This window comes from Lepidochelys olivacea (genome assembly GCF_965140295.1).
Source record: "Lepidochelys olivacea isolate rLepOli2 genome assembly, chromosome: 4".
Lineage (NCBI taxonomy): Eukaryota > Metazoa > Chordata > Testudines > Cheloniidae > Lepidochelys > Lepidochelys olivacea.
The window spans coordinates 129,051,094-129,077,223 of record NC_140414.1 but is presented as its reverse complement, the minus strand read 5'-3'; the positions used below and the strand labels follow the sequence as shown (position 1 = coordinate 129,077,223).

The 26,130-nt window shown below is 42.7% G+C and overlaps 1 protein-coding gene across 1 annotated transcript in view; it reads left to right on the top strand.

Annotated features, from left to right (window-relative positions):
• The window catches only part of GRK4 (G protein-coupled receptor kinase 4), an 82,556-nt gene that overhangs the window by 532 nt on the left and 55,894 nt on the right, over positions 1 to 26,130 (top strand). Inside the window, exons 2-3 of the mRNA XM_084626448.1 lie at positions 21,609 to 21,704; positions 23,585 to 23,697. Of these exons, the coding sequence (XP_084482574.1) occupies positions 21,609 to 21,704; positions 23,585 to 23,697 (209 nt within the window). The remainder of the gene's footprint in view (positions 1 to 21,608; positions 21,705 to 23,584; positions 23,698 to 26,130) is intronic.

Sequence of the window (26,130 nt, the reverse complement as noted above, 5' to 3'; positions counted from 1 at the left end):
TGCCGCCTGCAGTTTCAGGTTGAGTGTCTTACATTGCTTGGTATGAAAGTGTCTGACTGTATAATTGCAGAGAGTCTCCTAACTTTGAGATGGCCTCTCCAATGAGCAACCGTATTTTAAAGAAGTCTGAAATATTGTTCTCTCAAAAAGTTTTTTTTTTTTCCTGAATGCACAGTTGCATAAGTGGCTACATGAAAGCTTCCCCAGACTTGCATAAGTGGCTATGTGAAAGCTTTCAGACTACCCTCTTTGCCCTTAGTAGATCCTGGCTCTGAGCTCCACTGTTCTTGTTCTCTTTGGACCTGATCCTCCTACTTTTAATTGGGTAGCTTACTGAGTAGTCCCACTGATTTCAGTGGGATGAGTCAAAGTGAGTAAGGGTGGAGGAATCTGGCCCTATAAGTTTTGCAAGTCACTCCCACTCCAAATGGGTTTGGCATGTATACTGTATGTGTATCCGGTGAAATTTGTCTTAAGCAGCCTGAACCAAAAAATAAAAATAAAAAAAAAAATCAGTCTTCAGCTTTGAAATTGAGCTTAGAAAGTAGAATAATGATTACAATGTTGATACATCTCCCAATGTTAGTTAAAAAGACTGCCTCAGCCTAGATGAGTGATTAGTTCCTCTGAAAATGTACATCTGTGGTGTTGCAGCCTGGGTTTGGAGTTTGCATTGGAATGATCTAAGAAATGGGGAGCATGTGGACAGCACGTGGTCAGAGTAGAGCTTGGAGCCAGGTCCCACTAAGGATAGAGTGGTAACTGGGAATACTTTCAAGTGGCTGCTTAACATAGGGTTGCCTCCTTAGTTTAGATTCCACTAAATATAGAATAAATTATGATGGTATGACTGACCAGAATGAGAGTTTTTACTGTACTCTCAGATTTATAGTTCGACAGCAGCTGGCTTGATATGACCAGTCCTATCCAAGATTAAATTTATTGTGAGTAGTAATGACTGTGGGTAAACATTATGTTTGTATTTTTCTCCCTTTCCCCCTTATATAGAGATGAGCAAGCACAACATATTTTGGCTTGGAATCCTGATCACTGATCACTTATCTTCAGTCTCTTAGGTCTTTGTCCTGGAGGCATCCTGATGTCTTACATTTTTCAAAGTGCTGCTCAAACAGTAATGTATTTGCCACATGTGGAGTGCACTCATTGGTCCTGGGAAGATCTCTTTTGTTGCTTTCATCAGGAACACCCCACATTAGCTTAGTTGCTGTCCCCTTTATCCTGAGTTGGTGTGAGGGCTGCCAGTGCATGAAACTGACTTGGATACTGTGGTGATGGATGCATAAGAAATAGAGTAACTTTTCACTTGGAGAGAGCTGGACAGGTGGGGCAAAAACCATCCAGATCTCTGAGACATCTCCTCCTCCGGCTGTGGTTTGTCTCATCTCTCATTGCATAGTGTGAAGGGGCAGGAGAGACTAGGGACGTGCATAGTTGCTGTTTTTTACATAAAAGGTCAAATCCTCAGTTGGTCTAAAGTGGCATAGCTCCAACGATCTTTCAGATAATGTTGGAGTACATCAATAATTCATGCTATGAAATGGGGAAATTGCATGAAGTTGGATAGGAGCAGGTTACATTACTTTTATTAGAGCATAAATATTTCACTTGAATTTGCTAATTACTTTTCCTACTCTACTGTGCTCTTGCGAAAAGTTAAACCCATTTCCACTTCCCAAAGCCATGATAGAGGAAAAGGGACTATGTTCTTAATTATGGACTGCACAACTCTTCTAACTTGAGACTTTCTTATGACAGATAGGGATAGGCAAAACATTAATCTTAAAAGCACTTTATAGACACTAATCCTTCACACCCTTGTGAGGTAGATGGCTATTATCTGTGTTTCACAGATAAAGAAATTGAAACAGAGGTGTTGCATGCCTTGGTCAAATCCATAGAGAAGGTCTACTTCAAAGTATTTGTTAAAATTCAGGAGTTCCTGACTCTCAGGCTGTGTCTATACTAGCACTTTTGTCAGTCAGCGGTGTGAAGAAAACACACCCCTGACTGACACAAGTTTCATTGACAAAAGCACTGGTGTGGACATCACGATATCGGTGGGAGAGCATTTCCTGCAGACATAGCCACCACTGCTTGTTGGGGATGGTTCAGTTATGCTGGTGGGAATGATCTCTCCTGCTGGCATAGAGTGGCTGCACAGGAGACCCTACAGCGGTGCAGCTGCAGTGGTACAGCTGTGCCGCTGTAGGGTCCGTAGCATAGACATAGCCTTAGACTCTAAATCAGATCACTCGACCATGCTTCATGCTGGCTTGAAACTATCAGATTTTGCAAAAAGAAAAGGAGTACTTGTGGCACCTTAGAGACTAACCAATTTATTTGAGCATAAGCTTTCGTGAGCTACAGCTCACTTCAAAGTGAGCTGTAGCTCACGAAAGCTTATGCTCAAATAAATTGGTTAGTCTCTAAGGTGCCACAAGTACTAAAGTGAGCTGTAGCTCACGAAAGCTTATGCTCAAATAAATTGGTTAGTCTCTAAGGTGCCACAAGTACTCCTTTTCTTTTTGCAAATACAGGCTAACATGGCTGTTACTCTGAAACCTATCAGATTTTGTGACTTCTAAGAATGACTTCAAACAAAATAACTTTTGAATTCTTTCCTCTTTTTTGTTTGGCTGGCTCTAATGATGTTGGCAGTTGATAGTACAAAAGTACTGCCAGTTGTTTGTCAAAATAAGTGTAAAGTGTTTCTGATGCTATGTTGACAATCTAGAAGAGATGTGTGGGTATGGAAACACTTGCTGCTTAAAGTATGGTTTGCTTTAGTGAATCAGAAGGAATAATTTAAAATATAAAATCAAATTAACTGAATTTTAGTTAAACTCACAATTATCCCAGTCACTGAATATCTAAAGACTTTGATTGTCTCCCGAGATCTTTGCATAATATGCCTTTACGTGTATCGCTAAATTTATAATTCAGTCTGCTTGACAATGATGTCAGTCTTTATTAATCCACTAGTCCAATTTTCCCCCTAGCACCTTCATGTTTTCACATTATATCCAAAAACAGCAGAGTCTAGAAACTCCAAATTTGTCTTCCAAATTTGTCATTGAGGACGAGTACCTTGGAACAGCATGGATCACATTTTAATAAAATATGGTCATGTGGACCACCTCTTCTGCATTCAGGATTATTTAACATCCCTGTAGCAACTACAGCAATTCCTTATATGGGGAAATTTTCACTGTAGTTTTTAACTTCTTTTAACATAACTTACAAGATGAGCTATTGCCTAGCTGCTATGTCTGGCCATTATGTCCAGATGGGACTTCCTATTACTCTACAGCGCACAGTCAACCTGTGGAACTCCTTGCCTGAGGAGGTTGTGAAGGCTAGGACTATAACAGGGTTTAAAAGAGAACTGGATAAATTCATGGAGGCTAAGTCCATTAATGGCTATTAGCCAGGATGGGTAAGGAAAGGGGTCCCTAGCCTCTGTTTGTTGGAGGGTGGAGATGGATGGCAGGAGAGAGATCACTTGATCATTACACATTAGATCATTGTTAGGTTCACTGTCTCTGGGGCACCTGGCATTGGCCACTCTCTGTAGACTGGATATTGGTCTGGATGGACCTTTTGTCTGACCCAGTATGGCCATTCTTATGTTCTTTGGTCCTACCTCACATTCTTGTAGAAATCTGCCTGGCTTATATCTGTGTCAGTGATACTTTTATTTATTTCTTTTAAAAATCAAACTGGGGTGTCATGGCTTTATACGTATGTGGGAGGGTAAGGAGATTTCCCCCCCAACCCCCCCCCTTTCCCACCCCCCCCCTACATTAAGAATACTTAAATGATCATCAGAAGAAATAGAAATAACACTTCAGATATTTAGGGTTTGAGTTGTTTTTTTTTTCTGGAAAAAAACCCCCTTGTTTGGTGGAAGTAATGGGCTATTGAAAAGAGAAATTATAAAGAAAGTTGCTTTGAATGTAGTGGGCACTGCATTATGTACTATATAAGCAACTGAGGTAAAAGGCTGTACAAGTGTAAAATCAATTATGGGAGCTATGAGAGCAAAGCCAGAATGCTTGTAATTTCATGAGAAATTGTACATTTTTATACATAACTTTCCTATAGGGATTTTAATATTTAAAAGAAAAAAATAGTTGGATTACTTCTACCTTTACAATAAAGTGGGGAAATGAATACTTACACTTACACTGCTTTTTCTAGCAAAAATGTTTCATGAAATATTAGGTTTCCTGGAAGACGTGAAGAGGGAATCCAAGGGGGGGAAAATAATTTATCAAATATAAACTGATTATTCTGAAAGAATTTTGTAGAAGTTCAGAAAAGCCATTAGCTCTTGTTCTGTTACTGCTTTTTGTGTCGATAATTTGTTAGTTTTATGGGTCTTTCACTAGCTTGCTACATTTTTAAATATAAATATGTAGGCCTCGGATTCATTTCAGTCTCCCAAAAGGCAAATAAAAAGAAATGCTTTCCTTCATGACACTAATGTATATCTTCATCTTGCTCCTCTTTTCATTGCTTAAAGTAATATGGTGTATAAATACTCCAGAGGAGCAGATCCTCAGGTGGTGTAAATGGTCATAGCTCCATTGAAATCAATATCCATTTACACCAGCTGAGGTTCTGGCCCCCAGAGTGCCTCTTAAATGCACTGGGCCCATTTACACTCACTTCATACAGCCAAAGCAGTATGAAGAAAACTTAGATGTCTAAGGTGTTGTCTACACTTGAAACGCTACAGTGGCACAGCAGCAGCCAGGGGTGGCAGGTTTATATAATTTTTGGTGGTGCCCAGAACGGGTCCAAGTCCCGCCCCCACCCCCACCTGCCTACGGCTCTGGGAGGGAGTTTGGGTGCAGGCTCTGGGCTGAGGCAGGGGGTTGGGGAACAGGAGGAGGTGCGGGGTGCAGGCTTTGGGAGGGAGTTTGGGTATGTGAGGGGATTTGGGGTGCGGGCTCTGGGCTGGGGCAGGGTTTTGGTGTGCGGGAGGGGGTGAGGGGTACAGGCTCTGGGAGGGAATTTGTGTGAGGGGTGTGGGCTCTGGGCTGGGGCAGGGGGTTCGCTTACCTCTAGTGGCTCCCGATAGTGACCTGCACACCCCTCTGGCAGCAGCTCCTAGGTGTGAGGGCCGGGGGGGGGGGTCTCTGCTTACCGCTGCCAGCAGGCACTGCCCCTGCAGCTCCCATTGGCAGCAGTTGTAGAGTCGGCGCTTGGGGTGGGGGCAGTGCATGGAGACACTACTCCCCTCCAGGGTCTGCAGGGACATGCCAGCTGCTTCTGGGAGTGGCGCGGAGCGATGGTGGTGGCGGTGGCCCCCAGGCCCTTTTAAATTGCCTGGGGGCAGCAGGCAGGGCCAGGAGATGCTCCAGGTCAGGCGCATGGGGGTGGCAGGCAGGGCCGGGGGAGAGACATTGGAGGAGGCCCTGAACATTGGTGGAGGCGTGCCCACAGGCTCTGAATATTCCTGGAGCACAGGCACCGCGGGCCCATATAACTCACCGCTCCGGCAGCAGTGTTGCAGCTGCGGTGCTGTAGTGCTTCAGTGTAGACGTTACCTATGCTGATGGGAGGTTATTGGCCTCTGAAGAGGCAGTAGCTAAGTCGATGGAAGAATTCTTCCCTCGATGTAGCGTTGTCTATGCAGGGATTTAGGTTGGCTTAATTATGTCATTCAGAAATGTGAATTTTTCACACCTGTCTTGAGCAACATAGCTGGTCAATCTAAGTATTGACCAGCTCTAAGTCTGACTGAACATAAGGCCAATTGTTAGGAAAGTATTAGTGTAGGAAGAGGTTAAAGGCTGTGCATTTCCTTGTTTTGATGTTGGAATTCTACCAGTTTAGGTGCTCTATTTCTGAAGACTAAATGACCTTCCTCCCTCCCCTGCCCCAGAGTACACATTTGATCTCCTATGCAAAAAGTGTCTTTGAAGTCAATTGGGCTACTCCTGTATTTAAGGCAAGCAGGATTTTGTCTCAGGTAAGCAGGTATTTCTTATTATCTCGAGATACTATAGGTGGTGATACCTGGGCAGACATCTTCTGACATGTACACACTACTAGACCTTGCAAGTAGGAAACAAATTCCAATGGGGAGGGTTTCTTCTAAGCCCCAATAACTGACAGAAAAATGAACAAAACCTTTCATATTATTTCTTGAGAGCATATGGGCAGGTGAGACTGGGGTATACACAAATTTGTGCTTTCAGGGACTGTAAATAAAGATTCATACACTCTAATCATCTGTATTATAAAAACATACAGGTCTTGAAAATCCACTTATCAGTGGTGAATTTCATCAGTTTCTGCAGAATCTAGTCTTTCATTTAAAAAAGACATGTTTAGCTCTTGTAAATACTGCTACCTTTTCCCTTTCCCCTTTTCCTTCTATAGTTTGAGGTATCCTAAGCTACCAAGTGCATCCCTCAGGTGATGGATGAGGATACTTGATACATAAAGTGGGCAGCTCTGAATATATTGAATAAGAACCTGTGGTCCCATGGTTGTGAGTCAGGCCATCTTATCCAAAGTATAATCTTCCTGAATAGAGTACTGAGATTCCATCAGAAAGGTGTCTTCCAGACCCAGCCCATCTCAAGGTTATTTCCATAACTGACACATACATACATATTTTAAAATGTATATATGTCAGTTATGGAAATAACTGTAAGATGGGCTGGATGTGGAAGACTCCTTTCTGATGGTATCTCAGTACTCTATTCAGGAAGATTATACTCTCATAGAGGAGGTTAGCAGTGCTTCTCAAACTATCTGATGTGGCGGACTGCAATTTTTTTTCCAATGTGTCAGGGACTGTTACCATATTTGTGCCATATTATTATTGTATTTGCATAGGCACGTAGCACATCAGATCAGAAAAACTAACATTCTTCACTGTATGAATTGGAATGAGAGTGTGGCGTACTCGCAGAGATGTTCCCATTTAAATATATTGAAGACTGACTGAAAGGCGGTATGTCTGTGCGGATAGTATAAAATGACCATTATTCGTTTACGATCCAAGAAAATATTATTTGAACATTCGTAGTAATATTAATTTATATTGGAAACAATATAATGAATATAATAAAAGTTTGCGGACATTTTTTAGGGGGCTTATCCGCTCCACCCGACAACCTGTCACAGTGTCTTTTTACTCCACCAGCTCTGCTGATCAGTGCAAATGCTGTCAAATTTCACGGAACAACAACACCACCAACAATAATAATTAATCCTCCTCTCCCCAAACCTGCACTAAACTGTCTTTCAGCATCAAGGGGCTACTTTATTTTATTATTTATTTATTTTATTTTTTGGAGTGGGGTGGAGGGGGTAAGGAAAGAGAGGGGGTGGCAGCCAAGCCCAAGAAATTGCTAGAGATTAACAAGTCTTCTCCTTATTTGTGTGTCTGTGGGCTTTGTCTGCTCGGGGCTGGGCGGGGGCAGCGTGAATGGATGGCACAATGTGCAGGAAACACGCACCTACATTACACATGTTGCAGCTTAGGCAGCGCCTATTCCTCTCTGCGGCGTAAGGGTGAGAGAAGGGGGGGTGACCCCGTCAATGGCAGCGGCCGCAGCAGAGTCGCTGGCAGCTGCTGCTGTGGTGGCTGGGGTCAAACTAGCATGAGCTGGGGCAGCGCGTGGGGAGCGGAGCCGGCGCAAGCAGAACGTGCTGCCTCGGGTCCCAGGCGCTGCAGACCACGACTTTGAGTAGCTAGCACTGGGTTAGAGTACTTCTCAACAAAAAGGCAGCACAAGCTCTACAAGAATGGGAACAAGTTGGCTCACAAATTATAAGAGCAAGCTATTGTGATACCCATATTGTTATGTTTCTGAAACTTGGCAAATGTTAGGAAACCCACAACAGAAAACTTAATGCATTCTATCTGAGATGCTTGTAAAGAAACCTTGGTGTCAGCTGGTGGGATAAAATAACCAATGCTGATATGTTATAAAGGACCGGCCAGTAGACTGCAGAGACAATGATTCAAGAAAGAAGGCTGAAGTGATTCGGACATGTGTAAATGTCAGAAAACTGCATTCCTAGGCAAGTACTTGATTGGCTATCACCTGGTGGAAGATGAGGGAAGCGGGGAAAGGACAACAGATGACATATAAGAAAACCATTGAGTAAGATGGAGCTGTCTATAAGTAAGAAACTTGGCATTTGACAGAAGGAGGTGGAAAGACTGGGTTGCCTTGTGTCAGAAGGCATAAGAGCATCTAATAATAATTGTTATACTCACTTATTTGCATCTTATTTTAAAATAGACTGTAAGCTCTTTGTGGCAGAGAACCTGTCTTCCTGTGTTTGTACAGCACTATGCACAATGGGCCTGTCTTTACTTTTGCCCTTTTTTATGACAATAAGAGTAAGAAGAAATTACAAGGGCATAGTGGGGTCCAAATAAATATGTTTACTAAATATACACAATATACAAGGCCTAGTTACCTATGCACATTGCTGCTCTGGGTGTTCTCGTGGTGCTCACTGTGCTATATGTTTCAGAGAAGTCTCCCAATCTATTTAAAGAGATACTACCTTATTCTCTAAATCAGTGGTTTTCAACCAGGGGTTCATGTACCCCTGGGGGTATGCAGAGACCTTCCAGGGGTACAATAACTCATCTAGATATTTGCCTAGTTTTACAACAGGCTGTATAAAAAGCACTAGCGAAGTTACTACAAACTAAAATTTCTACTTGTTTATACTGCTCTACATACTATACACTGAAATGTAAGTACTTATATTTATATTGATTTTTTTAGAATCTGTATTCTATATTCTAATTTATTTTATAACTATATGGTAAAAATGAGGAAATAAGCAATTTTTCAGTAATAGTGTGCTGTGATACTTTTGTATTTTTATGTCTGATTTTGTAAGCAAGTGGTTTTGAAGTGAGGTGAAACTTAGGGTACACAAGACAAATCAGATTCCTGAAAGGGCTACTGTAGTCTGGAAAGCTTGAGAGCCATTGCTCTACATGACTGGCTCTAAGCCTGCTTGGGGCCTGCAATACTAGCATAATATAAATTATTATAAATGCCTGAGAGCGTAGGTACAGAATCAGATTTGGGATTTTAAAACACTTTTAAAAAAATAATTGGGAGGGTGAGAGATTATCTATATAAAGTTGAAATTGCGTCTGTTTTGTTCCACTTCATCCTGTTAATTAAATATCTCTACTGGATGCATTACAATAGAATGTGGTCCAAAGTTATGTTCGTTTATATCCTATTGTAAAATAACAATACTAAATTCTAGGTCAGATCAGCTAACCCTAGTTTCAACTTAAGTAAATTTACTGGATGAGCAGGTCTGAGGGAATATGGGAGAGTTGTAAATTATGTATAGTGGTTGCACAAACTAAAATGTTTATGCATTAGCATATCTAACTGTTCACATGATTAGTGAGATTGGACATGCAGTTGATGTAAAGGACCAATTACTTGTTCTCACGGCTTCAGCTGTGGGTTCTGTGAGTTATTGTGCACATCATTTTATACAAATTTTTTTGAAAATCTAATGCACTAAGTCTCTACAATCCAGATCGAAGATGGGATAAATTTTTTCTAGTTCTTTGTTTAAAAAAAAAAAAAAAAATCAAATACAGCAGCCTTTCTACAGGCTGTCCCAAAAAGTTTGAGCCTAAAAAGGTCACTTCCTGATTTTTTTTCTTTTCCCCTTTCTGGCTTTTGTAAGGAAGTATCCGATTCACACAACTATTCCATCCTGTCAGTTCATCAAAGACCATACCGAGTAATGTGAAATAGAAAGAGAGAAATTAACTTGCCTTCCCTGATGCTTCTGTTTCTTTGGTGTTGGTTTCATTATTGCTTTTAACATATTCTGCTTCTAGCACACATTTTGCTTATACAAGAGGGACCGGTACATCTGCCAGTTTTTTGCCGTTCTTAACACTCAAATAGTCTCAAACTTGACGTCTACAAACAGAATAATTCTACAGTGTCTGTCTTAAATTGTGGCCTTGGTCATACTGTGGATTATCTCTATAGCTTCACAGCCTGCAGAAATCTTCTGGTCAAGGCAAGTGAATACCTATTGAATATTCTGAGATAAAAGATGTTAGAAAGTTTGATCAGTTTGAAAAAGCAATTTCACTCTCTTCTTTCTGTCCTTGTAAGGCAGGGGTGGGCAAACTACGGCCTGTGGGCCGGATCCGGTCCCTCAGGACTTTGGATCCGGCCCGCGGGATTGCCACCACCGTGGCACTGCGCCACTCTGGGAAGCGGCCACACCATGTCCCTGCAGCCCGTGGGAGTGGGGGGACAGAGAGTTCCGCATGCTGCTCTTGCCTGTGGGTACCTCCCCTAAAAGTTCCCATTGGCCAGGAACGGGTTACCATGGCCAATGGGAGCTTTGGGGAGATACCCACAGGCGAGGGAAACACGTGGAGCTCTCCGTGCTGCTCCCCCCACCCCCACCAGGGGCCGCGCAAGGACGTGGTGCTGGCCGCTTCCCAGAGTGGTGTGGTGCGGGGCCGGGGCAGGCAGGGAGCTGGCCCTGGCCGCAGTGCGCGCCGCTGCCACCCCGGAGTTGCTCTAGGTAAGCGGTGCTGGGCCGGAGCCTGAACCCCTCCTGCACCCTGCACCCCAACTCCCTGCCCTGAGTCCCCTGCCGCATCCCGCACCTCTCCTTCACGCCAACCCCCTGACCTGAGCCCCCTCATACCTCCTGCACCCCTCCTCTGTCCCAACCTCCTGCCCTGGCCCTGCAATCAATTTTCTCACCCACATGTGGCCCTTGGGCCAAAAAGTTTGCCCACCCCTGTTGTAAGGGATTGTTGGGAGAAGTAGCTATTTCTCCGTTCTGAGGGGATAATAAGGAATTGATGTGTGAGATGAGTAAATTAACGTTAATCTAGAGCAGTGGTTTTCAAACTTTTTTTCTGGCGACCCAGTTGAAGAAAATTGTTGATGCCCGTGATGCAACGGAGCTGGGGATGAGGGGCTTGGGGTGTGGGAGGGGCTCAGGGCTGGGGCAGAGGGTTGCGGTGAGGGCTGTGGGGTGGGGCCAGGGATGAGGGCTTAGGGTGCAGGAGGGGGCTCTGGGTTGGGGGGGCTCAGGGCTGGGGCAGGGGGTTGGGGTGCAGGAGGGGGTCAGGGCTCTGAGTTGGCTTTGCAGGTTCTGGGGTGGGGATGAGAATGCGGTGTTTGGAGTACCGGAAGGGGCTCAGGGCTGGGGCAGGGGATTGGGGCGTAGGGTTGCGGCATAGTTTTACCTCGGGTGGCTCCTGGTCAGTGGCGCAGCGGGGGTGCTAAGGCAGGCTTCCTGCCTGTCCTGGCACTGTGGACCATGCTGTGCCCTGGAAGCAGCCAGTAGCAGGTCCGTCTCCTAGGCGGAAGTACGCAAGCAGCTCCACACGGCTCTTGTCTGCAGGCATCGCCCCCCGCACACACAAAAAAAGCGCGAAATGATTGTCTGCCATTGCTTTCACAGAGGAAGGGGCGACTGATGACATGTACCCAAAACCATCTGCGACAATGTTTTTGCCCCATCAGGCATTGGGAGCTTAACCCAGAATTCCAATAGGTGGCGGAGACTGCTGGAACTGTGGCATAGCTACCCACAGTGCAACGCTCTGAAAGTCGATGCTAGCCACGGTACTGTGGATGCACTCCACCGACTTAATGTGCTTAGTGGGGGGACACACAATCGACTGTATAAAATTGCTTGTATAAAAGTCGACTTCTGTAAATTGGACCTAATTTTGTAGTGTAGACATACCTTTAGAGACTAATAAATTTATTTGGGCATACGCTTTCGTGGGCTAAAACCCACTTCATCAGATGCATGGAGTGGAAAATACAGTAGGAAGATATATATACACAGTACATGAAAAGATGGGAGTTGCCTTACCAACTGGGGGGTAAGTTCTAAGGAGACAATTCAATTAAAGTGAGCTATTTTCAACAGGAGGAAAAATCTCTTTTGTAGTGGTAATCAGGGCGGCCCATTTCAAACAGTTGACAAGAAAGTGTGAGTAACAGTAGGGGGAAATTAGCATGGTGAAATTCGTTTTTAGTTTTTGAAGTGACCCATCCACTCCCAGTCTTTATTCAGGCCTAATTTGATGGTGTCCAGTTTGGAAATTAATTCCAGTTCTGCAGTTTCTCATTGGAGTCTATTTTTGAAGTTTTTTTGTTGAAGAGTTGCCTCTTTCAAATCTGTTGTTGAGTGTCCACGGAGGTTGAAGTGTTCTCTGACTGTTTTTTGAATGTTATAATTCTTGATGTCTGATTTGTGTCCATTTATTCTTTTGCGTAGAGAAAAATACGTACATGGCAGAGGGGCATTGCTGGCACATGATGGCATATATCACATCCATAGATGTGCAGGTGAATGAGTCCCTCATGGTGTGGCAGATGTGGTTAGGTCCTATTATGGTGTGCCTTGAATAGATATGTGGACAGAGTTGGCAACAGGGTTTGTTGCAGCGATAGGTTCCTAGGTTAGTGTTTTTGTTGTGTGATGTGTAGTTGCTGGTGAGTATTTGCTTCAGGTTGGGGGGCTGCCTGTATGCAATGACTGGCCTGTCTCCCAAGGTCTGTGAGAGTGAGGGATTGTTCTTCAGGATAGGTTGTAGATCCTTGATGATGTGCTGGAGAGGTTTTAGTTGGGGACTGAAGGTGATGGCTAGTGGTGTTCTGTTTTCTTTGTTGGGCCTGTCCTGTGGTAGGTGACTTCTCGGAACCCTTCTGGCTCTGTCAATCTGTTTCTTCACTTCAGCAGGTGGGTATTGTAGTTTTAAGAACGCTTGATAGAGATCCTGTAGGTGTTTGTCTCTCTCTGAGGGATTGGAACAAATGCGGTTGTATCTTTGACCTTGGCTGTAGACAATTAATCATGTGATGTGGTCTGGATGAAAGCTGGAGGCATGTAGGTAAGTATAGTGATCAGTAGGTTTCCAGTTTAGGGTGGTGTTTATGTGACCATCACTTATTTGCACTGTAGTGTCCAGGAAGTGGATCTCTTGTGTGGACTGGTCCAGGCTGAGGTTGATGGTGGGGTGGAAATTGTTGACATCCTGGTGGACTTCCTCAAGGGCCTCTTTCCCATGGATGATGAGGATGATGAAGATGTCATCAATATAGCGCAAGTAGAGTAGGGGCGTTAGGGGACGAGAGCTGAGGAAGCGTTGTTCTAAGTCAGCCATTAAATGTTGGCATGCTGTGGGGCCATATGGGTACCCAAAGTGCTGTGTATTACTATATACTCTTGGGTTTGAGCCTGTAAATCATGTACTATGCAAGTTTATGGCTGATGGAGGGGAATTGTAACTCTGTATCTGTGTTCTCCTTATATCTCCTGTCACTGAACTTTTTCAAAAATGATGAAGACCAAGCCTTCGATCACATTCAGATAAAGGCACGTAGTGTGTTTTTGATACAGTTGTGTGCTTTCAGAGCTCTGCTGGGTGGGGCTGACTTGGCTTTCTCATCTAATGTTATCTGATTGTTTGGCTTTTGGAGTTAGTTGTGCAAGTATTTCTGTGGAAGCAAACATGAACCCATAGTATTGCACTTCCTGAGTGCTCTTGAACCATAGAGTTCAAGTATTTTTCAAAGGTGGATAGGATCTTTATCTGCAATATACAGGTGGCGAAACTAAGAGAGAAATAGATATTGTGACTTGCCCAAAGTCTTCTAGTGCTGTAATCCAGGGGTGGCCAACCTGTGGCTCCTGAGCTGCATGTGACTCTTCATAGGTTAATCTGTGGCTCCTTACCTAGGCAGTGATTCTGGGGCTGGAGCTATAGATGCTAACTTTCCAATGTGCTGAAGGGTGCTCGCTGTTCAACCCCCTGCCCTGCCCCAAGCCCTGCCCCTACTCTGCCCCTTCCCCTGAGCCTGCAATGCCCTCACTCCTCTCCCCTCCCTCCCCTTAGCCTCCTGCGCACGTGAAACAGCTGATTGTGGGGGGAGTAGGCGCTGATTGGTAGGGGCTGCCCGCAGGTGGGAGGTGCTGGGGGCTGGGAAGTGGATGTGGAGCTGCTGACGTATTACTGTGGCTCTTTGGCAATGTACATTGGTAAATTCTGGCACCTTCTCAGGCTTAGGTTGGCCACCCCTGCGCTAGTCACTGGATCCTATCGCATAGATCTTATGGATTTACTTAGGAGCAGTAAGTTACTCTGGCTGACTATATAGAGGAAAATCATCTGCTGCTTTGAAAAATATGCTCAGCTTCCTAAACTTTATTTCCAAACAAGATTTCTTCATTGTCACATATAAGACTTCTTTGCAACAAACATCTTTGTTTTTTCACTGAGGACTCATATAAGGTAGGCAAAAAAACCAGCCATCTTTTCTTCAAAAAATGATTAGTTGAATGTTTAAAAAAACAGCTGGAAACATTTAATGTATCATGCCTTGATAACTCAAAAATGATCTAATGCAAGGGTGGGCAAACTGTGGCCCGGGGGCCGCATCTGGCCCTCCAGATGTTTTAATCCAGCTTTCAAGCTCCAGCTGGGGAGTAGGATTGGGGGCTTGCCCACTCCATGCAGCTTCTGGAAGCCGTGGCATGTCCCCCCTCCAGCTCCTATGCATGGGGGCAGTCAAGGGGCTCTGCACACTGCCCCCACCCCAAGTGGCACCCCCACAGCTCCCATTGGCTGGGAACCACAGCCAATGGGAGCTGCAGGGGCAACACCTGCGGACAGGGCAGCGCGCAGAGCTGCCTGGCTGCGCCTCTGTGTAGGAGCCGGAGGGGGGACATGCCACTGCTTCTGGGAGCTGCTTGAGTTAAACACCGCCTAGAGCTTGCACCCCTGACCCCCTCCTGCACCCCAACCCCCCGCCCCAGCCCTGATCCCCCTCCCGCCTTCGGTTCCAACCCAAAGCACCCTCCTGTACCCACAACCCTTCAGCCCCAGCCGGAGCCCTCACCCCCCCCGCGACAACCCAACCCACTGCCCCAGCCTGGAGCCCCCTCCTGCACCCTGAACTCCTCATTTTTGGCCCCACCCCAGAGTCTGCACCCCCCTCTCTGCCTCTTTACGCTGAAAGTAAACATGAGAAATTTCATCCCAAGGGGTAATGTTTTTTGGGAAACTCTTAAGTGCTTGAAAACTTGTTCTTATTAAAGTGCCTTTTCAGTCATAACCATAGTGTCATTCTCACAACAGTTTCCCCCCTCTTTCCCCCCCCATATGAAGGTGTATCACTTGCTGTTGGAGACCTATCTAGCCCATAGATACATCTGAGGGAGGCTAAACTAGTGGCTAATTAGAACAGAAGAATGGACATATTGGGTCAAACCAATGGTCCATGTAGCCCAGTATCCGGTCTTCTGACAGTGGCCAATGACAGGTGCTTCTGAGGCAATGAAAAGAACAGGGCAACTATTGAGTGAACAATTCCCCTGTCATCCAGTCTCAGCTTGTAGCAGTTGGAGGTTTAGGGGGAGACAGAGTGTGGGGTTGCGTCCCTGACCGTCTTGGTTAATAGCCATTAATGGACCTATCTTCCATGAATTTCTCATTCTTTTTTTAACCCAGTTATACTCTTCGCCTTCACAACATCCCTGGCAAATGCATTCCACGGGTTAATGGTATGATGTGTGGAATACTTCCACATGTTTGTTTTAAAACTGCTGCCTATTAATTTCCTTGGGTGACCTCTGGTTTGTGTTTTGTGTGAAGGGGTGAATAACACTTCCTTATCACTTTCTCCACTTCCTACTTCTGATATATTGAAAAAGTTTTGCTGTTAGTTTTTGTGTCCTTAGCTGGTTGGTCTTCATATTCTTTCCTGGCCTGCCTTTTTATACTTGACTTGCTAGAGTTTATGATCTTCTCTATTATCCTCACTAGGATTTGACTTCCAATTTTTAAAGGATGCCTTTTTGCCTCTAACCATTTCTTTACTCTGTTTTGCCATTATGGCTTTTTTTTGTGGTCCTCTGACTCTGTGTATGCTTGTGTGTGTGGTGCTGGGTGGTTTTTTTTTTTCTTTGTGTGTGTGTGGGGGGGGGGGGTTTGTTTCATTGGGGCATACATAAGAACTGCCATACTGTGTCAGACCAAAGGTCCATCTAGTCCAGTATGCCGTCTTTTGACAGTGGCCAGTGCCAGGTGCTCCAGAGGGAATGAACAGAACAGGTTATCATGAAGTGATCCATTCACTGTCGCTCATTCTCAGCTTCTGGAAAACTGAGTCGGGGGACACCATCCCTGTCCATCCTGGCTAATAGCCATTAATGGACCTATCTTCCATGAATTTATCTAGTTCTTTTTTGAACACTGTTATAGTCTTGGCCTTCACAACATCCTCTGGCAAAGAGTTCCACAGGTTGACTGCGTTGTGTGAAAAAATACTTTCTTTTGTTCATTTTAAATCTGCTGCCAATTAATTTCATTTGGTGACCCCTAGTTCTTGTGTTATGAGAAGGAGTAAATAACACTTCCTTATTTAATTTCTCCACAGCAGTCATGATTTTATAGACCTCAATCATATCCCCCCTTTGTTGTCTCTTTTCCAAGCTGAAAAGTCCCAGTCTTATTAATCTCTTCTCATATAGTAGCCATTCCATACCCCTAATAATTTTTGTTGCCCTTTTCTGAACCTTTTCCAAGTCCAATATATCTTTTTTGAGATGCGGCTACCACATCTGCATGCAGTATTCAAGATATGGGCATACCATGGATTTATATAGAGGCAATATGATATTTTCTGTCTTATCTATCCCTTTCTTAATGATTTCCAACATTCTGTTTATTTTTTTGACTGCCACTGCACATTGAGTGGATGTTTTCAGAGAACTAACCACGATGACTCCAACATCTTTCTTGAGTGGTGACAGCCAGTTTAGACCCCATCATTGTATATGTATAGTTGGGATTATGTTTTCCAATGTGCATTACTTTGCATTTATCAACATTGAATTTCATCTCCTATTTTGTTGCCCTGACACCTAGCTTTGAGAGATCCTTTTGTAGTTCTTCGCAGACTGCCTCAGACTTAACTATCTTGAGTAGTTTTGTATCATCTGCAAATTTTGTCACTTCACTGTTTACCCCTTTTTCCAGATCATTTATGAATATGTTGAATAGGACTGGTCCCAGTATAGAGCCCAAGGGGACACCACTATTTACCTCTCTCCATTCTGAAAACTGACCATTTATTTCCTATCTTTTAACTAGTTACCGATCCATGAGAGGACCTTCCCTCTTATCCCATGACAGCTTACTTTGCTGAAGAAGCTTTGGTGAGGGACCTTGTCAAGGCTTTCTGAAAATCTAAGTACTCGATAGCCACTGGATGACCCTTGTCCACATGCTTGTTGACCCACCCCCTCAAAGAATTCTAGTAGACTGGTGAGGCACAATTTCCCTTTACACAAACGATGTTGACTTTTCCCCAACAAATTATGTTCATCTATATGTCTGACAATTTTGTTCTTTACTGTTGTTTCAACCAGTTTGCCCAATACTGAAGTCAGGTTTACCGGCCTGTAATTGCGGGATTACCTCTGGAGCCCTTTTAAAAAAATTGGCGTCACGTTAGCTATCCTCCAGTCATTTTGGTGCAGAAGCTGATTTAAATGATAGGTTACAGACTACAGTTAGTAGTTATTCAATTTCACATTTGAGTTCCTTCAGAACTTCTGGGTGAATACCATCTGGTCCTAGTGACTTATTACTGTTTAGTTTATCAATTTGTTCCAAAATCTCCTCTGACACTTCAATCTGGGACAGTTCCTCAGATGTGTCACCTAAAAGAATGGCTCAGGTTTGGGAATCTCCCTCATATCCTCAGTCGTGAAGACCAATGCAATTTCATTTCATTTGGGTCTCTAAGATATTTTTAAATAGTCTCCATACTATTTGCAGGCATTTCACCGTTGTGACTGTTCCTTTTAATTTCCATTTAACCAGCTTTCTCATATTTGTGTGGTTTCCCTTTTTGAAGTTAAATGCTACTGTGATGGGCTTCTTTGGAATTTTTTGCCCCTACAAAGATGTTAAATTCAATTACATTACAGGTGAACTGCTCAGTAACAGCGATCATAGTCACCTCTTGTACCAGATCCTGTGCTACACTTAGGACTAGATCAAGAATGGCCTCTCTCCTTGTGGGTTGCAGGCAAAGCTTCTCCAAGAAGCTGTCACTTATTGTGTCTAGAAACCTTATTTCTGCATTCCATCCTGAGATGACACACATCCAGTTAATATGGGGTTATTTTGAAATCCTCCATTAGAGTGGCTACAAAGGCAGAAAATGCAATAATAATCTTGAGCATTTCACAGTCTCTGTCACAGTACTGGTCGTATCTGCAGTAGAATATTTCTACTGCTATCCTCTTATTGTTCAGGCATGGAATTTCTATCTGTAGAAATTCTGTGGTACTGTTGGATTCACTGAAGATGTTTTACTTATTTGACTCTGCTTTCTTTCACATATGGTGCCACTCTGTCATTCCTGTGTATTTTGTATCCTGGTATTACCATGCACCATTAATTATCCTCATTCCACCAAGTTTCCTTAATGCCTATTCTATCAATGTTCTCATTTAATGCCAGGCATTCTAGTTCGCCCATCTTAGTATTTAGACTCTGTATATAAGCACTTGCACATTTTGTCAGTATTCAGTTGCTTCCTTCATGTGTTATGTTTAACTAGGACTCTCTTACATTTGAAGCCTGTTGCTCAGCCATAAAGCAGAGATTTCAGAACCTGTCAGTTTCATCATTTCTGTTTGGCAAAGCAGAGCACATGTCTTTCTATAAGAATTTATCTGAAGCACCTCTCAGTGAGATTTCAGGGCAGGAGCTCTGGAATCAATAGATATTGTCACACACCATAATCATTGCAGCCTCAGTTATAGCTGGTTTTGAATTGCTACAGAAGTGTAACAAGATGCACAATAAGATGAGTCTTCAGCTGAAAAGTAAATTACTCTCCTGCACAATTTTTAACAGAAACAGCGTATTTAAGAGAGTTGTTTTTAAAAAATAAAACCAAAAAACCTTGTTGGATCCTCTGTTGATGCATTCGGCATTCTCAACACTGGATAGCCTGACTTGTTCTTTTCATGTTATTATAGATATGTTCCTAATTATAATAGGAACCAGAGCACATAGAACCAGGCTGGTTGCAGTGAATCAAATAAGCTGTTGACTGTAGTATATCATGAACAAGATATTCAACTTTATAAAAGAGGATGAATGTGACTGGATGGTGATCTTTAAAAAATTCCCTTTTTTGTAAACTGAGGAACAAAGGACTTACAAATTTCTCACAATATTTGGGGCAAAGTACCAGTAGGTATTCTTGATTATTTACCAGTATTGAGGCCTGAACTACGGTGATCAGTGCAATGGTCTTATTGGTCTTCTTTTTGCGGATACAGACTAACACTGCTGCTACTCTGAAACCTTACTTTTTTGTGTCTTTAGAAGCTGGTTTATTTAGCATACGTCCTAGATCAGAAGTTTTCTGCAACAAAATGTTGCAGTCACAAAGCATGTCTCCTCCCCATTTGCTATAGGTGGACAGTGTGCCATCAAACACACTAACTGGGTTGTTTGATACCTCATACAACATTGCCTGTTCAAAACTGCAATTGCAGTATCTTTGTCTTGTCAGTCCCACTTTAGAAAATTAACAATAGAATGCCAACAGAGAACTAGTTCAGCAGGACCCAAGACCAACGGGGCATTTGGGAACCTAGCGCATGCATGGCTGTTAGGGTTCCTAGACATGTTACTATACATAGTCTTGCCCCACTTGGCCCTTTTTTCTTCAAAGTTGACCTCCCCTGGATTCACAGGCCCCCCACTTCTCCCACTAGAGATGGGTCTCTTTCAAAGATCAGATTACACAGACAGACAGACATGTTAAACTTTTTTTACTGGAGCATTGAAGATATCCTCCTAAACTGGGATGGTTGGTAGGGAAGATACTTGTAAATATTGCACCTTTTTGTGGTGAATTTTGAGGCTGGGCAGAGCTAGAGAAAAACAGAACACTGCGGTAAATCTAATGCATCCTGTAACTGTGTTGTGCGCAGCTACCCTTCCTGTCTCCTCCCAAGTGTGGTTAATGGTATCTTGTGATATTTTCATTGCTAAAGGATATGGCTTCGAAAATGTCTCACTGTCTGCTTCTGCTCTGTCATGCGGATACACATTTGTATTGGTTCAGTATGTAAAATTAAATGCTTTTTAAAAACCTCTGTGAAGCATGAAATTTAATATCTGTGAAATATTTTGATATACCTAAACTGATACATTTCATAACAATCTTTTAAAATGATCATATCTATTGATCACTCAGCCTCTCCACAAAATGTATACATATACACATCTTCACTGTGTTAAGAAAATAGACATCTTAAGGTCTAAGTGTAGAGAAGTTAAAATCTCTTATATTGTTACCTTCATCTTACAATAAGTGAATTAAATATACCTTCATGAGATAATTAATAAAGAAATCCTGTTTGTATCTATGAAACGTGAAAAACTACTCTTGATATAACAACAAAGTTGATAGCCTTCAAAAGGATCAGTTTCTACAGCGGTTAATTCTATCATGTTGGTTACCCTGTATATTATATAGTCTGTACGATAAAACATACAGTATGTATTTGTACAGTGGTGAACGAGATCCTGGTCCATGACTTGGGCCCCTGTGTGCTGTCATAATAATGATAGTATTAATGCTTATTCTTACATGGAAAATGGAATAGAAAAGGCTATTCATGTACAATTTGTTTTTTTAACATTGCAGTAAAACCTGAGTTTTGTGTGCTTAATTCCTTAACTTTAATGGTCATAATTTCTTGACTCCTTCAGTCTTGCATTGTTTCCTTATTCTGTAACTTTTTTGCTTCCTTTTTTTTTAAAAAAAAAAAACGAAAATAAAACCAAAAACCATTTGGGAGGTAAAGGGAGCCAGATGCATTTGAGGACCCTTTGAAATTGCACCTTCAAGATGTTGATTGAACTCTGTATGGCATCAGAATATACATGTGGGATTATATTTACTTTAAAGATTAATGATAGAAACACACTTGTTAATATGATATTGAAATTGTGATGCTAATAAAGGAAGGAAATTCACTATAGACTTCTGGCCTATCCTAAACCTGCTGGATATACCTAGATATTTTCAGATTCTCCAAAGCTGTGAATTTTCTTATAAAATATGCACAGCTGGATAGATGGAAGTTTTTCTGATCTTGTGGGTGGGTCACAATCCTATGTCTAATTTTAAGAGTTAATTTGAATTATGGGTTCAGAAGGATGATGTTCTGCATGCAAGTACAAAGTGCCTGGATGCTAAACATTTTTGCACATTGTAGAAAATTGGAATACACCAGAGATATTAAAGACAATGAGGGAATTGTTATGAGACTCACATTTGCTTGTTTAAATAATCTTGCTTGCAGGAAAAAATAGTCCAATCCACTTGCAAAATATCTGGCACCTCTCTGTAGAAATGAGAATGACCCAAGATCACAATATATGCTCTGCAGAGGAAAGAGAGCATATTGTAGCATTGGATCGACCTGTAGACCACTCTTGTTTACATAGGGCTTTGTTTTCCTTTTAGGAGGGTGTGGCAAACGGAATGGACGCAGTAAGAAATGGAAGGAAATGCTAAAGTTACCACATCTCAGTTTCTGTGAAGATCTTAGACATTCAATCGGTAGGTGTGTGTGTGTGTGTGTGTGTGTGTGTATAATACACAAGTCTGATTTCTTGTGGGAGTATGTCATTATCCAATGAAGGTGTTTCTTCTTGCTTCTGAGTAGATATTTTGCTAGTTTGTAATCTTACCTCAAGTCCTCTAATTTAATTGAGAATTCTTGAGGGGAAACCAAACGTCACAGCTACTGTTGATTTGTGCCCAAGAAAACTGTTCCTGAAATCTCATTAACTTGTGATTTAAAGACATTGTTATGTTCTGGTTTAAATCACAAAAACGAAGCATCTTCATCAGAATGTTAAAATTGCAGATGCTAACGAGTTACTAGCAACAATGTTAGAGTGGCCTGTTCAAGGAAATCTGGGTATACTGCTGTGACTGTGACAACATGCCTTTCTGAAGCAATAACCTATAATTGCCTCAGATTGGATATTTCTTTTGTTTATGTTTTTAAAGCCTCTTTAAATCAGCTCTGAAGAACTGAAATTAAAATGTAAACCCCTTCAGTGGGAAACCTTTTGAACTGGAAAGCTTCTGTGTAAGCATCAAGCTACCATGAAAGTGCATTAATTCTTTCTTTGGACACAGATGTTGCAAATAAAACTATCAAGACAAAACTTCTTAATCAGCTTTGGCATCTGTAAGACAAACAGGAACTATCAGCTTTCTTTCCCCACCCACAAAATTTAACTATACTGTTTAATACTGTAATCCACATTTTCCCCCCCTCTTGTTCTGCTTTTGGTCTTTCTCTCTTTCCTTCTCTTGTCCTCCCTGCCTCCCTTTTCTCTCTTTGGTCTTTATTCCCTTGCCCACCAGAAAAACATACCAAACCCACTTTGGCAGGCTCCCAAATTCAAGATCCAGTTGTCCTTGGACATGCCTATTTAAAAAAACACACCCTTTTCCTTAATGTGCATCATTAGTGTGCATACACTCTGAAGGAAGGGTAGAGATGCTGATTTCGTATTGTTCCAGGATGTTGGCCAACTGCTTGGTTTAGGAAGAAGCTTTCCGATGGACTTGTTGTTCATAATAGTTCATTATGGGGGTTTTTACACTTTCCTCCAAGCATTACTAAGAGTGTAAGACTGTTTTGACAGAGAAAATCTTTCTGTTCATTGATTGTACAGCACCTTGTACAATGGGGCCCTGGTCCATGGCTAGTGTTTCTAGCTGCTACAATAATACAAATAATTGTTGTTGATGATTTACTAATCCTATCTGATGTTGAATATATGGACCACAGGTATTTTGGTCAAATGATTATAGTGGAATTCAATAGGGAAGCTGATCCCACAGTACGTGGTCACATGAGTAGTGCTGTTTATGGTAATGAGACTCTTCATGTGAGTAAGGTCTACAGAATCAGCTTGCTTTTGTTTGCATTGTGGCTGGCACTCCACTATGTAATATACAGGACCTTAGTAAGTGTTTTTCCTTAATATATAGGCAACTAGCAGCTAATTTAATATAAAAGTGTTACACTATTTTGTGTGTGTGTGGTGGGATGTTGGAGGCAGCGGTGGTGGTAAGCAAGTCTCTGTCACTTTCCTTTGTGACCTTACAGGTGGTTTAGCCCTGCTCCTTTGACATGTTAATGATGATTGCATGAAATCTTGGTGGTCCTACCTGAATGGGAAGCTACAATATAAATGCTCTAAATCAGTGTTTCTCAAACTTTTGTACTGGTGACCCCTTTTACATAGCAAGGCCCTGAGTGCGACCCCCTGCCCCTTATAAATTAAAAACACCGTTTTATATATTTATTTAACACCATTATAAATGCTGGAGGCAAAGCAGGGTTTGGGGTGGAGGCTGACAAGAACAGCACTCTGGCTTGTAATGATGTCATTTGTTTAATCTCTTCTTTTACCCAGAAAAAAACTATAACCAGCTCTGTGACAAGCAGCCAATAGGGAGACTTCTCTTCAGACAGTTCTGTGACACTAGGCCAGATCTGAAGACATGCATTGAATTCCTGGATGCGGTGGTAAGCAGTAGACTCTGCCAGAAGGCCTCCAGCCTTGTTCTTCTGAGGATTTAGGAACTGGTGCAAGTAGGGAATTTTTAAGTTTTATAAAATGTGCCTGCCACATTCTCTAGCTCCAAATGCATACTAATACCACAGCCATTAAAATGTAGCAAAACTTATTCAGTGTCAACTAAAGAGAGCTCAGCAAAAGAAACTCATTGCCCTTAAGGGCTACAACTTCTGAAAAAATCTGGAGTAAATTTGTACGTCTTGTAGTGTGCCTTAGAAGTCAATACATTTGGGCTCCATTGGGGGAAACCTTAAGTTCACTGAAAATGCTCTTCCTGTTTATGTACAGATCTAGGTTTCAGTATCTCACTTGATATCAGTTGAATTAGGTGCTCTCTGAAAGCTGATCAGCACTAAAAACTTACATTGACATATGCTTCTCTAAGGAGCGTGAAAAGTCCACACCTCTGAGAGACATATCTTAGCTGACCTAATCCCCAGCATAGACAGCGCTACGTCGATGGAAGAATTCTTCCGGTGACCTAGCTACTGCCTCTCAGGGAGATGGATTAACTGTGATAGGAGAATGCTTCCCATTGCTGTCGTGTCTACAGTTTAGCACTACAATTGCACAGCTGTATGTGTAGACATAGCCTAAAGGTAAGTCTACACTACAAACTTTTGCCGACCCCAGTTACCTTGACATAAAGCTTCCGCAGTTAGTATATTGCTGTGCGCACTTGTCTTCTTGCATTGGTACTGCATGTAGTCCCCAGGAATGATTGTGCTGATGCACAGTGCAATGCACCATGCCTAGGTAGCCCAGTGTTCAGCTCACTGTTCTCCAACACCGTGTCTTTCAGGAAGTTTTGGCAATGCATAGTGGAGCAGAAATGAGTCACACGGGGTGACTGGGACTGTGGGGGACAAGCTCCTATTATGCAACTTTCTCCACTGCATAATGTCATCTCTATCCTATAATTTTCATGCCTATTTTGAAAATCCCTCAAACCCATGTGGGACTTTTCACTCTCCACCATCACTGATAAAAGCAAGGAGCCTGCAGAGCTCTGAACTATTGCCATGAGTATTGCAAACACAGGACATTCAATTACTCTGGTATTTGCAGAGCTGCAAGAAGAGATGAGGGAACATGATAATTTCTTGAAGGGCAGATTGCTGTGGGACATAGCAAGAACCAATTCAAGATTGTTGGAGGCATTCATGGAGCAGCTGTAAATGACGGAGTGCCATTTCTGGGCCTGAGAAATGAGTACTGATTGGTGAGATTGTATTATAATGCAGGTTTGGGATGATAAGCAGTGGCTGCAGAACTTTTGGATGTGCAAGCCCACAGTCCTGGATCTGTATACTGAGTTTGCCCCAGAGCTGGAACACCAGAATGAGAGCTGTACTGACAGCTATTGTCGTTTACTTCTCCGCTGTGGAAACTTGCAATGCCAGGTTGCTACCGGTCAGTAGGAAGTCATTTTGGAGTTGCAAAATCCACTGTGGGGGGCCGTTGTGATGCAAGTGTGCAGGGCCATTAATCATCTCCTGCTATGTAGGATGGTGATTATTGGCAATGTGTGGGATATAGTGGATGGATTTGCAGCAGTGGGATTTCCAAACTGCGTGAAGCGATAGATGGCATGCATATTCCTATTTTGGCACCAGACCACGTTGCCACAAGAGTACAACAACAAAATGGCTACTTTTCTATGACTATTGAGAACTAGTGGATTTCTAGGGATGCTTCATCAACATCAAAGGTGGCTGGTCAAGCAAAGTGCATGACGCTTATATCTTTAAGAACACAGGACAGTTCAGAAAGCTACAAGCATGGACTTCCTTTCCCGACCGATAGATTACTGTTGGCGATGTTGAAATGCCAATAGTGATCTTGGGGGACCCAGTCTACCCCTTATTCCTCTAGCTCACGAAGCTGTATACTAGCACCTCAACAGCACCAAGGAAATATTCAACTGCTGGCTTAGCAGATGCAGAATGTTAAACATGCTTTTGATAGATTGAAGAGGTGCTGACGTTATTTACTCACAAGGTTGACTCGGATTGAGAAAAATCTCCCAACGGTTATAGCTGCTTGTTGTGTCCTGCATAATGTCCGTGAAGCAAAGGGGGGAAAGTTGCCATGAGGTTGAGGTGGAGTGGCTGTCCACTGAGTTTGAATAGGCACACAAGGGCTATTAGACATGCTCAACACAGAGCTATATGGCTCAGGGAGGCTTTGAAAGAACACTTTAACAGCGAGCCACAGTAATGTGTTGTGGTGTACTGTGCTGTATGTGGCCCTGCTGTTTGGGGGCCTGTTATGAATTGTGTGGTGCTTGAAGTACATCCTAAGCATATGACCTTGACAATGCACCTATTAATTTTGTGGTGCTTGGTGTACATTTATGATTATTACATGGTTCTGTCACT